The 16261-nt window shown below is 50.6% G+C and overlaps 5 protein-coding genes across 5 annotated transcripts; 3 read left to right on the top strand and 2 right to left on the bottom strand.

The window, feature by feature from the left end:
* Nucleotides 1-445: 445 nt before the first annotated feature.
* Nucleotides 446-2562, top strand: PPTG_06380 (hypothetical protein). Its single transcript, XM_008900292.1, has 2 exons — nt 446-1488; nt 1656-2562. The coding sequence occupies exons 1-2, from the start codon at nt 484-486 to the stop codon at nt 1962-1964; spliced, it is 1314 nt and encodes a 437-aa protein (XP_008898540.1). The 5' UTR covers nt 446-483; the 3' UTR covers nt 1965-2562.
* Nucleotides 2563-4113: 1551 nt separating this feature from the next.
* On the top strand, nt 4114-7575 carry PPTG_06379 (hypothetical protein). Its single transcript, XM_008900291.1, has one exon. The coding sequence runs from the start codon at nt 4229-4231 to the stop codon at nt 7400-7402; it is 3174 nt and encodes a 1057-aa protein (XP_008898539.1). The 5' UTR covers nt 4114-4228; the 3' UTR covers nt 7403-7575.
* Nucleotides 7576-7579: 4 nt separating this feature from the next.
* On the top strand, nt 7580-11693 carry PPTG_06378 (hypothetical protein; the record flags this gene model as incomplete). The annotated part of the gene is made up of 5 exons (XM_008900290.1): nt 7580-10659; nt 10728-10903; nt 10959-11140; nt 11207-11386; nt 11457-11693. The coding sequence occupies 5 exons, from the start codon at nt 7580-7582 to the stop codon at nt 11670-11672; spliced, it is 3834 nt and encodes a 1277-aa protein (XP_008898538.1). The 3' UTR covers nt 11673-11693.
* PPTG_06377 (hypothetical protein) lies at nt 11127-15058 on the bottom strand. The gene is made up of 2 exons (XM_008900289.1): nt 14954-15058; nt 11127-14876 (listed from the first exon to the last, which is right to left on the bottom strand). Exons 1-2 carry the CDS (start codon nt 15008-15010, stop codon nt 12225-12227), a joined length of 2709 nt encoding a protein of 902 aa, XP_008898537.1. The 5' UTR covers nt 15011-15058; the 3' UTR covers nt 11127-12224.
* A 219-nt stretch (nt 15059-15277) lies between these two features.
* Nucleotides 15278-15586, bottom strand: PPTG_06376 (hypothetical protein; the record flags this gene model as incomplete). The annotated part of the gene is made up of 1 exon (XM_008900288.1): nt 15278-15586. The coding sequence occupies one exon, from the start codon at nt 15584-15586 to the stop codon at nt 15278-15280; it is 309 nt and encodes a 102-aa protein (XP_008898536.1).
* Nucleotides 15587-16261: the final 675 nt, after the last annotated feature.

Raw genomic sequence — 16261 nt, 5'->3', positions numbered from 1 at the left:
GTTAGGCGTTGTCGGGAACGGTAGGAGTTGCCCCCTCGTACAATGCGACGTTTACACCTTCCAACCCTTCTTATTCCTGCTAGTTACATGGGGAGAGTCTGTTGGCCGTCCGATCCAAATAAATCAGCTACTATCGAGTTAGCCACTCCTCCAACCGCTTGCGAGACCAAACTTCCGATCCAACGCGAACGACGCCGGCTGTTAGCGATGCAGATCTCCTGCAGTTCCACACCAGGGTGGTGGCAACCGCCAAACCAGATGACGAGGCTGGTACTTCCGAGACTTAAGGCGTTCTTCACGCTACTATCGGATCTGTCAAGCTTTCTCGCAATTCTGAGTTAACAGTCGTAGCTTGACGTTGACTTTTTCGGGTTATTTTGAGTGTCGACCAAAATAAGTATTTCGGTTGCTGAATCGACGTTCAAATCGGCCGATTTAGAACATAAAAGTACTATTTAGAAAGTTTCCATAAACTGGTATTCTATGAATCCATCTGTCCGGAAAACGCGGTCCCTCCCACCCAGTCTCCATTTTCGCAGTCAACCAGCAGAGACGATGAAGTCCAAGCAGCCCAAGTGGAAGAAATTCCACTGTCCTCCGCTGTCGGCGTCGCGCAAGGAGCAGATCACGCACGAGGCCAACCGCGCGTGTGACGAGCTGCTTCGTTTCTCGGCGGGCGAGGCCTTCAGCAGCACAGGCTCGAGTCTGGACAGCGACGAGGACCAGTTCCAGGACGGCCTCAAATGGGAGTACACAGAACAACTAGAGAGCATCCGCGTGGAGAAGGTCAAGGTCAAATCCGAGACCAAGAGAGGCGTTTATTACTTCCGCGGTATCACTCAAGTGGAGGGCGCAATTGAGGAAATCATGGAATTGTACGATGTGGACATGGCCCACCCCAATATGCAGCTGGAGAAGAAATTATCCCCAGACATTCTACACTCTGTAGTGCTCTACGAAATTCTACCCTACCGTCCAGAAGAAAGCACAGTCTTCATCGGCATCCGCTGGTCTGCCGTACGCTCGCCCTACGTCATGGTACGCAACCGAGACTACTGCTACCTGGAGATTCAACGTCGCTTTACTCTACCAGACGGGAGGCGAGGCTTCGCTCGCTGTCTACACTCGGTTAAAATAAAGAGCTGCCCGGACATGGAAAAGTCCCACGGCTTCGTTCGAGGCAGCATGTATCGCTCAGGTATCGTCTTCATCGAGAGCAAACGAGACCGTAAGACGTTGGACATTGTTCAGGCCGTGTATACCGACTTAAAGGGCAACGTACCGCAGTGGGTTGCAGCCAAGGGACTGCGGCAGAGACTCATGGGTCTGGAACACCTCAAGAAATACGTCAACATGAAACGTGTGGCCAACCAAACTTTCGCTCGTCGTAGCCAACTGATGGCACCGGGGAAGGTCAAGACGTGCTTTGTATGTGTGGACGACATCGGCACTTTTAAGAGGAGATACAACTGCCAGAAATGTGGAGAGGTACGACGAAATGCCTTGAGAAGAGTGAAAGTTACAGAGGAGGCGTTGAAGAACAGGACAGCTCCTGTCCAGCTACGCTACGTGTTCCTGGCTCTCTTGCTCGCAGTGCTCTTCGGTCTGGGAGTATCGTAATTAACGCTCTCTTTTGCGTCTTGTTGTGTCTTTAGGTCATTTGTGGCCGCTGCAAGTTAACTATCAACGCGGACATTCCAGTCGTGGGCAAGATGAAGCTGACGATATGTAGCTTATGCTCGCTGGCCATCAACCGGAGCGCGCTCCCGGACAACAACAACACCGACGACAGTGAAGGACTGGGGCATCGACCGTTTTCGGCGACGCAGCAGCCGACGTATCAGCATCGCGACTGCGACGACGAGGTGCCACAGCGCAAACGCGCGCTTAGTCTGAACTCTTTCCACACTGCCAACTTCGACCAGACATCACTGCAGAGTTCGGTCTTGGCTCGGGAGTTCTAAGGAGAAAATCATGGCAACAAGCAAGATTGGAAGCAGGAATCCTGTGCTGTTGAGTCCAGAACTCGTGTGCTGTGGTCAGCACACTGTACCTTCAACTGTTTATCAAAATGTAAGAAAGGTGTTTGCTACAGTTTGGCCGTCTTGCTAATTCGCGCTCCAGAACGTAAATATGTTGAAATACACGCCAATCATGTACAAATACTAAAAAAAAAATGTGTGGCAAAATTTCGCCAGTTGAAGTTGGCTCGCATCGCTGCACACCACGTCCCGGCCAGTGCCAACGTCGTGCTGGATTCCTTGCACCATTCACCCGACAATGTATTCTCTTTGGTCACATGATTCTCGGTACTGCCTCAAACGGTCCTGAATTTCTGACAATCATCAGCCTTTCACATCGCTTCAGCATCGTAAATCTCGATCCCGGTGTGATCACAGCCCGAAATCACGAACGAGTGTGAACAGATATCCGTCTCAGTAGCGGTCCAGAGACATCTTACCATGCGTAACATCGCACAATAGACCAGATACTGCCGGTTTTACTGAGCATTTGACACTTGTCGTTTGGACTGGTCACCCGGACATGCACACACAGCGAGAGATTCTTCCTTACCACCATCGCAACAGACAAGTACCATGCACGTACATGACACCTTGACAACGTGAGCACGCATCTTTCACAACGTGTTGATCCTCAGGGTATTTGCAGTAGCTTTCGTATCCCGTGATATTTGAAGACGCCTCTTAGGAGCGGATTGGGCGTCACGTAGTATCTCAATGGTGCTTGAATACGACGCGGAATTGAGCGTCTTGACCTTGAATTTTTCATTGAAACGGGCAAGTTGATGATGTTCCGCAGCGCCGTAGTGGCGAACGCGCACTCAGCTGTGCGAGAGCATGCATCACTTATAGTGATGAGAACTCGGTGGGACTTGAGAAGTGCTAGCGGCAGATTGTAAAGCGAGAGACGATCACTGCACTTCCAGACCAGAGCTTTGACTACATTTTTTTTTACAATAGCGATCGTGACCATTACGGACTCGTCTCTTGCCATGCGAGAAACGACTCGAGATACAGGAGGTGGACTCGCTGGAAGGCCTCTTGGAGTGCGATCTTGCCTTGGTGAGCGGACCAGAGAGGTGCATACAAAGAAACTGCTCGTGCGAGCGGGTTTTCGATGAGTTTAAGAAGAGATTGGTTCTTTGTACTCTACAACGAGAAGCCAAAGGAGCCAAAGGCTTCTCAGGATTAAAGCTTCTCCTTTCACCGAGTACACCGAGCGTCTTAGAGCTTGATGCACATCGGAAATCCGATGTATACATGTAGCTCCCGTCTAGGATGTCGCTTCGCGAAGTCACTGCGGGGCTCGGTTGTAGTCGCAGGCTTTCTCCATTTGATCTCTCATGAGCAGTGGTTGAAAAAAAAAGAAATTGGAAAAGTATTGCGTGGGTCAAGAGTACAGTAGCAACGACCAACTTCGTAAAATTAACTCCCCCCTCAACGCCTCTCGTGTTTCTCAGCAGGAGGAACGTTGACCCCCAAATCTGAAAACCCGTGCAGTCGAGGCTCTCAACTTGGCTTCCAGGTGGGAAGCTTAACGTGTCAAGGTCCTCGATCTCATCGCTCCAGTTCCAGGGTAAACTTCCAGATGAAAAGTGAGAGCGAGGTTTCCTTCACAAACTTACTAAAACCAGGTCTCATTGCAAAGCACCGGACGGCCACCGGATGAATGGTGGTAGACGCCAACGCCCATCGGCACCGGCATCCCGGTGTCGTCTTGATGCCGGTGACGCGGAAAGCGTCAATGCCGCAAAAAAAAAAAAAAAACCAGACAGACGAAGCGACGCGAACGCCTCTGATTGGTCATCGTCATATCCAACTGAGTAATGCCAAAACAAGGATACGGAAGTTGTCAAGATCAACCACCCAGGCAAAAATTACAATCTGTATAGGAACTGCACAAGATCCTCGCGAAGCACTTGCTCAAGAGAAGAATGGTCATATTTTTCTATCGCTTATTACGGCTCCTTTTTTTGAAAGTAATTGCTCCCAACGACGACGGTCGTCTCCAAAAACAAATTCGTAAGTCCTACATTTTATGTCATTTCAACCCGAACCTCATAACGCCGAAAAGCCCTTACAAAAACCAAGTCAAAAATATGCTGGGAGCGTGGAGATAACGTACGTCAGCTTGCAGTTGTCGCGAGCTTGGCTCATTCCTCATCCCGCCGCGTCCGCATCAAGCGTCCTTCTCCCCCTCCTGGCTCATGCTGCAAGTCTCTCAGTTCCGAGCGCTGCGCCGCGCGTCAGCCACTGCGCCCTCGAATCGCGCCAATGCCTTCCAATTGACTCTAGCCCGTGCCTTCGCGGCGCAAAACGGCGACACGGGCGTCTCCCAGGAGGAACTGCTGCGTGCATTGGATAAATTCCAAAAGAACTCGGCCAGCAAGACCGTTCCCTGGTTCCTAAAGAACATGCCGCCCTCGTACTTCCGCTCCATCGACGAGGAAGATCGTCTACAGCATCTTAACGCCATCACGGCGCTCATGAACGCGCAACAACCGGAAGTGATGCTGCGTTCCACCGACCACCGCGTGTTCTCGCACTTCCGTTCGGGCGCGAACTTCCCCGGTCGCTTGGCTAACGTGCTCGACCAATTGCCGCAAACCGTAGACGGCGCGACACTCGCTCGTGTTAAGATCTTCACGTCCCTGGACGACTCTCTTGGCCTCGACATCTTCCGCTTCGGCCAACAAGAGCCTTTCCTCAATAAAACAGAAGACGAGCAGCTCGCTCGAGCGAATATCCAACAGTTCTGCGCTGATATTCAAGCAGGGAAATACGCAGGCGACAGTAGCTATCCGGAACCGGGTCCGCACTTCGAACCGGAGGCCGTGGACACGTTCCTCAAGCATAGTAACACCATGTACGTGCAGTACAGCAACCCACGTCGTCTAGCGTGGCAGATGGAGCTATTCAGCAACGTCCAAGGCACTGAGGGTGTCGCTGTGGACGTGGAGCACAAGTGGGAGACCCGCAGCGACGAGAACAAGCTCGGTGGCGGCGTCCCGCAGACGATGCTCACTATCGCCGCTTCTAATGTCATTCCTAAGGGTTTCATGCAGAAGGCAGCCACATATCTCGGTTTGTGCAACCTCAACGTCGTCCGTGCCCACTTGGACGTGGTTAAAGACCCTCAGAACGGCTCAGCACACGTCGCAATGATCCGCATCCTCGTCCAGCCCAGTGAAGAGGCTTTGAAGGACAATTTCCAGTTCGAATGGTCCAAAATCTCGGGCAATCTCAAGTATCTCAAGTGGGTGGATGACCGTCCCGTCCACTTGACGCTGCAGCATCCGGACCTGGGACTTTCACGCGCTGAACTCATCTACGCGTACGGCAACATGTTGCACGGTGTGTTGGCCAAAAAGGACCCGTTCGCGTACTCTTTGACGCGTATTATGGAGACTCTGGAGCACAGCCAGAACCTGCCGTTAGCGTGGCGCATTGCTGACTTCTTCTTGGCGAAATTCGACCCACAACGGGAGCATCTAATGACCGATGATGAACAGGACGCAGTGGTCGAAGAGCTCAAGAAAGAAATCCGTCGTAACGTGGAGCATGAGGACGCCATCTTACTGCTTAACAGTATGGCTGATGCAGTGCGTGGCACGCTACGTACCAACAAGTTCGTGCGCGATCGGTACGCCCTGGCGCTACGTATGGACCCGAAGGTTATGGGCTACGGGACAGTGGGCAAAGACACTCCGTACGGCGTCTTCTTCATCTACGGTCGTCGCTTCAAGGGCTTCCACGTGCGTTTCCGTGATATTGCTCGTGGTGGACTGCGTATGGTCTATCCTAGCTCTACAGACGCTCATGCATTGGAGAGTGCTCGTCAGTATAACGAGGCGTACAACTTGGCATTCGCTCAGCAACTCAAGAACAAGGATATCCCTGAAGGTGGCTCCAAGGCGGTGGTGCTCTGTGACCCCATTGTGGGGCCTATTGGCGACGTGGCTCCACGGGACTTTATCTTGCGTAAGAGCGTCAAGGCCTTCTCGGACGCTTTACTGGATCTGAACACTACAGACGAGGAGGTGAAGGCCAAGATTGTCGACTATTACGGCAAGGACGAGCTCATCTATCTGGGTCCGGACGAGAACATCATCCCCGGTGACATTGTCTGGATGACCAAGCGTGCGGGGTACCGTGGCTACCCGATCCCGCGTGCGTTTATCAGCTCGAAACCGGACGCCGGGTTCAACCACAAGGTCTATGGCGTCACGAGTGAAGGCGTTGCTGTCTTCGCTGACGTCGCGTTGCGTTCGCAGAATATCGACCCCAAGAACGAGCCGTTCACGGTCAAGATCACGGGCGGAACGGACGGCGACGTGGCCGGCAACGTCATCAAGATCCTGCACCGTGAGTACGGCGACAACCTCCACATAGTCGGCATCTGTGACGGCACAGGTGTGATCGAAGACCCGCAAGGTCTAAACATGCAGGAACTGCTGCGTTTGGTGCACGAATCGCTGCCATTATCGAGCTTTGACGAGTCCAAGGTGTCGTCCAAGGGCGTCAAGCACGACATCAACACGCAAGAAGGTATTCGCGCGCGTAACTCGATGCACAACCGGGTGAAGAGCGACCTGTTCATCCCCGCGGGTGGGCGTCCCAATACTATCAACGACAACAACTGGCGCGACTATCTCGACGCGGACGGGAAGCCGTCGTCCGGTCTGATTGTGGAAGGAGCCAACCTGTTCATCACGCCTGAAGCGCGTCAGCTGTTGTTCGATAACGCCGGCGTTGTTATCGTTAAGGACAGCTCGGCGAACAAGTGCGGCGTCGTGTGTTCATCGTATGAGATCGTGGCCAGTATGCTGCTCGAGACGGACGAGTTCTTGGCTGTTAAGGACGAACTGGTGGTCGAAGTGGTGGACAAGCTACGCGCCCTGGCACGCGTGGAGGCTCAGCTGCTGTTCCGTGAGTACAAGAAGGACCCGACGTCGGCTTTGCCGCCGGCCAGTGAACGGATCAGTCGCGCGATCACGCGCGTACATGACGCCGTGTTGGCTCACTTCGACGACGTGTGTCAGGACCAGCAGGTTATGTTCACGCTTATCGAGGAGCATCTGCCGCCCAAACTCCGTGAGTTGGCGCTGGACCGTGTGCAGCAGAACGTGCCGCTAGCCTACATCCGCTCGATTGTCGCCTCCAGTTTGGCCAGCAAGATCGTGTACCGTGAAGGTCTGCAATTCACGGAGGCGCTTCCGGACTCTAATCTGGGCAACATGGCGCTGCAGTATCTCAAGCAGGAGAAGAAGGTGCAGCAGCTTGTCAAGGATGTGCGTTCGTCGCAACTACCGCACAAGGACGATATTGCAGACTTGTTGGCCCGTGGCGGCGTGCGTGCCGGTCTGGATACGCCCAACTAAACTGAGAACCAGATTTGCATAAAAAAAAAGATAAGGCGAGAGAATAGATATATTCTTGAAAACTTAGTCAAGAAGCGTATTAATACCAACTATGTTTAGCGTAAAGTTAGGCTGCCGTGTAGACCCGGGAAGACCATTATTTTAAGCCCTCGAGTGGCGAAGAAACAGGAGAAAAATATGAACGATGACCGAGTTCCGTCGCGAGTGGGTGAGCTGGTGAAGAATTTCGTGAGTTTTCACGACCGTGTGGGGTATTATCTCGAAGTTACAGATCACCGGAACAATAAGATATCGAACTACGCGACGTGGGTCACCCAGCTTTGTGCACCGACGGATGACGAGATCGTGGCCCTTGTCGAGGATGCAGCGAGCGTCTACACTTCTCCAATATTTATTCGGCTTCTCTTTCGGAATGACCAGTTCAAGGACATCCGAGACAGCCGTATTCGATTAGTTGATACGTTGGAATGTCAAAGTTCCCGAGACGTTATCGAAGAGCTTTTTAAGTATCTCGACAACTTTACAGCGGAAGATCGTGCGAAGAGTTTTCTTTTCCTTGCTTCAGAAGCATCCAGTGAAGATAAAGATATTGGACGAGAAGATCTACTGGATAGAATTGTCGAGAGTTTGGACTCGTCCCCAAAAGGTTTACGCCCACAACTCCTTCTCGCTGCATCGATTATCGGACACGAGTCCATGGTAACTCTGTTACTTCGTGACATTGCAGCTGATGATCTAGCGCCGAACATGGATACTGTCGATTCTGAATGTCTGATTGAAGCAGCAAGGAATCGGCACTTCTCGATTGTGGAAAAGCTTCTATCGAGTGGAAGATACTCCGCTGGCAATGAAACACAGTGGGAAGCAGTTGTACAAGCGTTGGAAGTCTCGTGCACGAACGGATCGGTTGCCATTACCAGAATTTTACTGCCACATTACTTGTCGTATTGCTCATGCCATCCGCAATTTCTTCGACTGGCATTGATAAATCGTCATTTTGAGATCGTCGAGGTGTTGCTAGAATGCGATTCGCGGGGAAAGTTATGCAATATGATGGAGCTTATTGACATATTACGAGAGGAAGTTTTGAAGGAGGCCCTTGATCAGGGTGAAGGAACAGGAGCAGCGTCGAGTTTTGAATCAATTCTTGTAGGAAAAGAGAGCGATGTAGTAATGTGGGATGCGGCTGCATTAGAGCGTGGAGTTTCGTCTGGTGATACGACACTGGTGCGTTTCTTGGTTAATCACGTTGAGTTTTGCCGATATACCCTCGATGCAGCACTGGAGATGGCGACTATGAACGAGAATCTCCCATCGGTTGAGATAATCTCGACTAAGATACAGAAAATGCTAGATAGAGAAGAGGACGATGTAGAGGACGATGAGGTGGCATCTTACTTTGAAGACGAGTTTGCTGAGACATCGTTCGACATCGACCACCAATTTCAGTCTTGCAAAAGTGAACGGAGCACAGCGAATGATGATCATCTCGATTCAGTAAAGATTAGCGATGAACCAGCCGTGTTCGAAGTATTATCAAACGATATTCATCCGGTGATAGAGGACGGCTTAGAAACGATACGAACAACCAGTATTACAGCTGTAGAGCACATGATATCGTCTGCGAGGCAGTCTATAGCATTGAAGAAAGTGGGAATGAATCAAAATGAGTTGGTTCAAGTTTCTTCAAAAGGAAGCGCTGGAGTGGAGATTTATAGTTATTCACTAGATGATACATTTCCTACTGCGCAGACAAAACTACATCAGTTTTCTATCAAAGTTGTTGATGAGATTCTCAGCGAAGGGAAAATGGCAGCTACTTTACCGCGAGCTGACACGAACGGTGATGCCAACGATATGACAGATTTTCAAGTAACATCCAGGGATTCGATGAGTATGGGAAGCCTCAACGAGCATCTATCGCCGATTCTGAGTGCAAAGCAAGAACAAGAAGACGATGCTGGCCAAGCTAGTCTGGATCATGAGTTGGATTCCAACATGGATGGGGTAAATGTTGAAAGCTTATCCAGTGCAGATGACCCTAACGACACTGCCGAACCTGCTGCTACTGATGAGGACTGTTGTGACCATAGTGATCCCATCATGACTGAAAACGCATCAGAGACGGAGAGGGAGGATGCCTATGCGCTTGAACTGGAAGATGACGAAGAACTGCTACCAACAGAGACCTCAATTAGCGACCTTCAAGGTGCTGTAGGAGAAAAACATGAAGAAGCGCTGACAATTGATGAACCCCCAGTTGCTAAACTTCCGACCCAGGATTTGTGTTTGACAGCAGCAAGCTCCCAGGAAATCTATTCCACAAATGTTTGGCCTATACCGTGTGTGGAATACCCGATGAATACTAGTGAAATCTCACATTCAGTGGTAGACACTGCTTTCCAACTCGAGTGTGAGGAAATACATTGTAAAGAGGGTCGTGTTGACTCTGAAGATGGCGAGGAGGAGGTACTATCCAGCGCTTCAGTTGAAGATCACTTGGCGAATGGAACCTACAGTACTGCTAGTGAAGATATTCTTGTAAATGATGAGCCTTCCCAATTAAAGAATGAAGATACGACCTCTTCAGCAGCAGGGGTGTGCGGTTCACGAAACAGTCTACCCGATCAGAAAACGCTTGATGACAACGTTGGAAATGACCTCACCGATGCTGTTAATGACAAGGAAACCTCTTTGGATCCGTCAGTAATTAAGACTCAAATCAGAAGGAGCCAAGTCCCTGAAACAATCTCCCAAAATGCTCCTGAACAAGGCGAGACCCAGACAACCCCCAACTCTTTCAGCTGCAAACTCTCATCGAATTCAACTGATGATACGTCTACATCACAATTATCTTCAGTCAAACAAGAACAAGTAGACCACGTTGTAGAGATCGAGAACCTGCCAGAAATCCCGAGCATAATTATTTCTACATGTAGTACAGAGCTGGAACGGTTTTCTTTGATATCCGGTGACAAAATTCGAGCTGCAACCGGGGCGTCCCAATGTCGTTCGAAAGAAAGGGTAGCATCTGTCATCTCTCAACATTCTCGCTGTCAAAGTGCAAACGTCTATTCCTCGGACGAAGTGGCTGAGTGGAAAAATATCGATATTCTATTGAACCGCAAGCGGAGGTTCTTTCAGTCTCAAACTGGAAGTATTGAGAGCATCAAGGTGCCATGGGGCGAAGAATTCGCTACGATCCAGTCTCTAAAGCGATTCGCTGCTCAACATCCCGACGTTCTTCGCGCACACATGTAAGACTGTCGGCTACGTGCTTACTCTGTTATGTGTGAAGTAAATAAAATCTTCTTGTCGATACCAGCGAAGACCAATTACGAGAACTGGATGGTCCACTTTTAAGCAGCAGTCCGAGGAAGCAATGCTCGTCGAGGATAAAGAATTCACTAGCGCATGCCAGTGTCGGTCAGGCAAGAGAAGCTTTACTGTTGATGAAGGACCTGGCTTTCCTGCTTAAACAGCGTCTTGCTCCTTTCTTCGGTACGTTTTAGAAACCAGTGGACCAACCATGACTAATTGTTTTATGTCAACGCAGATTCAATTATTCCAGTCGTGATGCCGTTTGTCTTCAACACTGAAAAGCGATTTCTATGCGAGACAGCGATCGAAGTTCTCGACGCGATTATTCTGCACTGTAGTGGTCTGAAACTTGCTTTGTTACTCCTACAACTGGGTGAAACATACTGCAAGTACGAAGACTTGCGGCTATACAACTTGGTACGAGTTTGTATTATTCCACAGTAACATCTTCTAACCTTTTTACCTTTTTTTATTACTTTTTAGACCTCAGTTTATGTGGAAAAATGCGTTCTCAACTGGAACAAGCCCGAACTTGCCCGTCTTCGAACGTCTCAAGCATCGAGTGCAGTGCTCCCTCTGATGGCCAAGTCATTGATGTCAAAGTCGGCACCAGTGCGAATATCGGCTCAGAAGAGTTTTAGACATCTTCGTGACGAGCTTGGGGTGAGTCGTCATACTCTTTTACACATAACTAAAATCTCACCCTTGCTTGATAATGCTCCGAATGCTTCAGACACGAAGCTTCGAGGCCGTGTTAAAAGCTCATGTACCACAAGATCTCCTTACTCTTGTGCAAAAGGAATGCGGTAGTCGCGTGGTCGGTTTGAGCGGAAAGCAAAACTCTAGCAGACGTCCAGAAGCTCAGAAGCAATCAGATTCAAGCAGCCCCAGCATTTTGCAGCGCATGCTCCTGCATCGACAGAATCGCGTGTCACCTTCACAGACCTGACCACGATGTAAGTATTCGCGGTCTCTTGGCGTTGGAGATGTGGAGATAAAGATCTCGCACTGCGGAAGCTGTGGCTCCGATATCCACACTCTCAGTGGTGGTAAGGGTGGAGTCATGTATATGTGAGTGGTTGATCAGCTCTGACCTCAGGACCTCAAGGTAGGAAATCGCATTAGCGTGGGAGCAGAGGCACGGGCGCGTCTTAAGGAACCCAAGCGAATACTGCTCCGTTTGTGCCTAGGGGCGTCGACCGCTACCTTGCTATCCAGCTCGTAATGGCACTGGCAGCTGCGTCGGTGGTGACATTCTCTCGCTCGAAACAGAAGCTCGACGTCTTGAAGCTAATGAGTTAAGTACTCTGAAGATGGCGTCCAAGAAGATCGGACGTCCAGTGATCCAGTAGCTGCCGGCGAACCAGGTCAAGGTAGGTCTCCAAATGAGCGACGGCGCTGTCCGCTACCGCGTACTTCTGGAAATCTAGGACAACTAAAACCAAACAACAAATACAGTGCAAACATGTAATCCTGTCCTTACCGTGCGCTAACTTTCTGTTTAAACGGCTCTCTCCTTCAGCCACTTGGCCAGCGTGTCACGGTCGCGGCAGTACGCGGCGCTCTTGAGACGCACTCCTTCCAGCGCTACCTCGAGTCGACGCTTGTATCCGGACGTTTCCTTGTTCACCAAAAAGGCCTCTACCTCTACGGCCATCGCTTCACTCTGGAAGCGAGACACAACACCGCACACGATGTAGCCCAGCGTCATAGCCGAGTATTTCTTGGCCAACACGTCCCATTTGTCCTGCACGTATTGCCACGCAACTTGCGCACCAAGCTTGTCACTGGCCACACTGATAAACGGAGAGTGAATGTCCTGTGAGCGCACATTCTCCACCGCCCAGTCCAGAACTTGGAGCTTGTTGGCTGTACCAGACACCGATCCCATAGCACTCAGACAGTCGTTGCGCTCCTCAGCAAAGTCGCTCTTGTTGTACAGCTCCTGTAGCAACTTCGCATTCGCCGCTTCTCCATACGTCGTCTCGATATCGAACACGGAGCCACGCAAGTCACCAGAAAGAGCGGACGAATCGCCAGCGATGTACTCGTGGAAGCGCTTCTTGGTTTCTTTGATGACGTCCTGGTCATTCGCAAGACCCAAACGGTAGATCACCGTCTTACGGAACTCTCCCTCGTCCGCGTCCGCTTGCTTAGAGCCATCAGAATCCCAACCGAGACGCTGCATCACATGCGCAAACAGCGTGCGAATGTATCGCTGGAACTCTGGATAGAACGGCTCATCACGGAACAAGTTGGAGTAATAGCCCATGTTGCGCGAGATCTCCTTCCAGCACAAAGAAGCAGACTCATCCACGTACGCGTTCGTAAAGTCCAGAGCAACCGGGAGGCCCAACACACCAGCGCGAGCAAACGCGAACACTGAATTCAGCAGACTAACACGGTCGGGGACGTCAAGAAGTTGCTCCTTCACAGGGATCTCGAGACGTTTCCATAGAGCGGGAGAGTAGTTGACAAGATAGAAACCTGTTTGGTTCGGGTTCAGCTTGATCCATCCCTTAGGTCCTGCAGGCACTTGAATCTGCTTGTTGATCTCGTCACCAGCTTCATATGGCGTCGTGGGCGTCGAATCCTTGGATGAGGCAGATTTGGCGCTCCATATCCCAAGACGCTTGATAGCGGTGGGGTCGTTCGACGTACAGAACGTCAGCGGAACGTCCCACAGCGTGTGGTCTTCGGCACTCAGACTGCTATCCGCGAAGAATCGCTCCTGAACGAGCACGCACTTGCCGTCTGCGTCCTGTTGCACAGTCAGTAAAGGGAATCCCACCTGCTTGGTCCACGTATCGGCCATGTCTTTCAACTTCTGTCCAGATACTTGTTCCAGCGCCTCCCACAAGTCCTCAGTCACCGTGTTCTTATAACTGAACTTCACAAGATAATCGTGTACACCACGGTAGAACACGTCACGACCGAGATACTCCGACAACATGCGTACCATACTGGATCCCTTATGGTACGAAATGGCATCAAAGATCTCATCAGCTTCGTCAGGATGATTCACAACCACCTCAATCGGGTGCGAGGACACCATCGCGTCTTTAACGAACGCAGATCCAAGCATGATATCCTGGACAAAAGTCTCCCACAGCTTCCATTCCGGGAAGATATGATGAGCTGCGTCAAACTCCATATACTGCGCAAAGCCCTCGTTCAGCCAGAGTCCCGTCCACCAATCCATCGTCACTAAGTTACCGAACCATTGGTGCGATAATTCATGACAAATAGCACGTGCAGCATCAGCTTTAATCTCGTGACTACTGAGTTTCTGGTCCACCAGCAGGAACGTCTCTGTATACGTCACCAGTCCCCAGTTCTCCATAGCTCCCAGGAAGTCCGGAATCGCCACCATATCTAGTTTCTTGAGCGGATACGGGATCCTAAAGCTGTCAGTGAAGAACGACAGCGCCTTGGTAGCCACATCCAATGCAAACCGTCCACGCACGCTCTGTCCAGGGGCAGTGTACACGTTCACCACGACGCCTTCCTTGGTTAAGTCCGAGATCATATCGAACTCCCCCACCACCATAGCCACGAGGTACGTGGACATAACAGGGGACTCTGCAAACTTCCAGACTTTTTCCATGGCTCCACCCACGTCCGATCGCGTATTCTTACGGATATGAGCGTTCTTTTTAGGCCTCACAAGCGTCTCCACTACGTGCGCATTGGACAGAGCCACAAGGTCTGTCTCTGTGACCATAGAGATCTCGAATGTGGCCTTTAGAGCAGGTTCATCCCAGCAAACGAAGGCTCGACGGGCGTCGCAGGCTTCGAACTGCGTGACAGCGAGCACACGCTTCTCCCCTTGGTGCTCGTACTCGGTACGGTAGAAGCCACGCAGCTGGTCGTTCAGGAAGCCGTGGAACTGGAGCTTAAGTGCCACCTTGGAGCCGGTCGTCAACGGCTTGGCGAAGTGGAAAGAGACCGAGTCGTCCTTGGTCTGGTACGTGATCTGCTGCGCCTGCTGCGTCGTCCCGGAGGCTGAGTCCTCTACTGATACGTTGAATACGTAGAGTTCTACAGCGTGACAGGTGATGACGGATGTGGCTTCGTCTACGCGCAGCAACACGCGCTCCGAGCCTTCAAAGCGGAAGTTGAGCAGGTCGATGAGCTCATAATCCACGTGGTACTGCAGCGTAGGAGACGAGAGAGGCGTGAGTACAAGCGCAAGACGAAGAGGAAAGGAATGGGAGGCGAAGAGTTCACCTTCTCCGGCACGACACACGTCGGTAGGCGCTTGAACACCTCGGGCTCGGCAGACATGGCGCAGGAGTGATGGTCAAGTGCGCCCTAGACGGAAGATCTGATTGTGAAATTCGGCGACAGTTTGCGCATTGAATGCCCCTTTTTTACCATCAAAACTGTCGACGAATGCCAGATTTTGGTTGATGGATGCCACAAATAAGGTCTCCGCTGATCCATTTACAGTAAATCCTGTCCTAACGGATCCCTCTCATCTCTGATATCCTTGATACGACATTTTCAAAATCTGATACTAAAACAAATGTATTATTGGTGTTAAAAATGCATTTAGAGCTCCTCATCATTAAAAAAAAAGAAGATAGAAGTCTGATTCATCGATGTCTCCTTTCCAATCTTAGTTGCTGACGGATTTTGCTCTGGAGGCAACATAAGCTCGTCCTCCAAGTCTGGATGGTCACCAACCATGAAGATAACACTGCGGACTGCGTTCATCTTCTGTTGAGTGTTTTCCTCGTAGGCAGACTGCTCTGTATTCTCTTCAATGCCATTATCGGGCTCGTGGTACTCTCCAGATGACGTCTGAATGAACAAAATGTCTGACTCGTCCAATAAGGTCTCAATCGAGATTGTCTCCATCTCGGTATCCTGCTCGCTTGGTTACAAATCTCGTTTCTACGTGCATATTTTCTATTTTTGTGCTCCTGGGTCAGGTTCCCGACGTGTTTTGCCTTCCTTCCGATCGCAAAGCTCTGAATGCAACCTTAAACAACCCGGAGACGAGCTATTTATGTTTTAGGAGCCCATGACTTGAAGTGTTAGTGCGTCGGGTTCTTACCATCCTCCACTACATGATATTATTGCTATATCTGATGGTGACCTTGGCAACGGCGATTATTAATTAGGACAGGTTTCACTGTATATGGACTGATGAGAAGAATGATTGGAAAAATCCTGGAAAGACAAGCCAAAAATCGAGATGTTGCACATTGCGTGTCCAAGCGGATGTGTATGGTTGCCTCATCCTGAACACGTTCGGGTAGATTCGTTGCGGGCATGCTCTGCCGATCCTCGAAACTAGCACTGATCTGGTCACCCAACGGGAAATTGAACCGACTACTGTATCAGTGTGCGCAGTGATTGATTACATGAAGTAGCAGTTTACACATCTGTAGAATGTTACCCCGCGAAGTGTACCTTGACTCAAGGTACACTTCGCGGTCCTTGAGTCAAAAGCCTTGACTCCTCATTACTTTAACGTCAAACCTCACCGAAAGGCACCAAATGAAGCAGTAACAACAATTTGGGGGGGGG

This window comes from Phytophthora parasitica (assembly GCF_000247585.1).
Source record: "Phytophthora parasitica INRA-310 unplaced genomic scaffold supercont2.9, whole genome shotgun sequence".
NCBI classification, from domain to species: Eukaryota; Oomycota; class Peronosporomycetes; order Peronosporales; family Peronosporaceae; genus Phytophthora; species Phytophthora nicotianae.
The sequence above is the reverse complement of the archived record's forward strand: the minus strand, read 5'-3'. Positions and strand labels throughout refer to the sequence as shown.

Bases quoted from the DNA above. Each gene is read 5' to 3' on its own strand.
- PPTG_06377 (XM_008900289.1), bottom strand. From the start codon at position 15,010: ATGTCTGCCGAGCCCGAGGTGTTCAAGCGCCTACCGACGTGTGTCGTG. The intron at 14,877-14,953 runs GTGAACTCTTCG...CCTACGCTGCAG, and splicing joins CGTGTGTCGTGCCGGAGAAG to TACCACGTGGATTATGAGCT.
- PPTG_06380 (XM_008900292.1), top strand. From the start codon at position 484: ATGAATCCATCTGTCCGGAAAACGCGGTCCCTCCCACCCAGTCTCCAT. The intron at 1,489-1,655 runs GTACGACGAAAT...TTGTGTCTTTAG, and splicing joins ACTGCCAGAAATGTGGAGAG to GTCATTTGTGGCCGCTGCAA.
- PPTG_06379 (XM_008900291.1), top strand. From the start codon at position 4,229: ATGCTGCAAGTCTCTCAGTTCCGAGCGCTGCGCCGCGCGTCAGCCACT.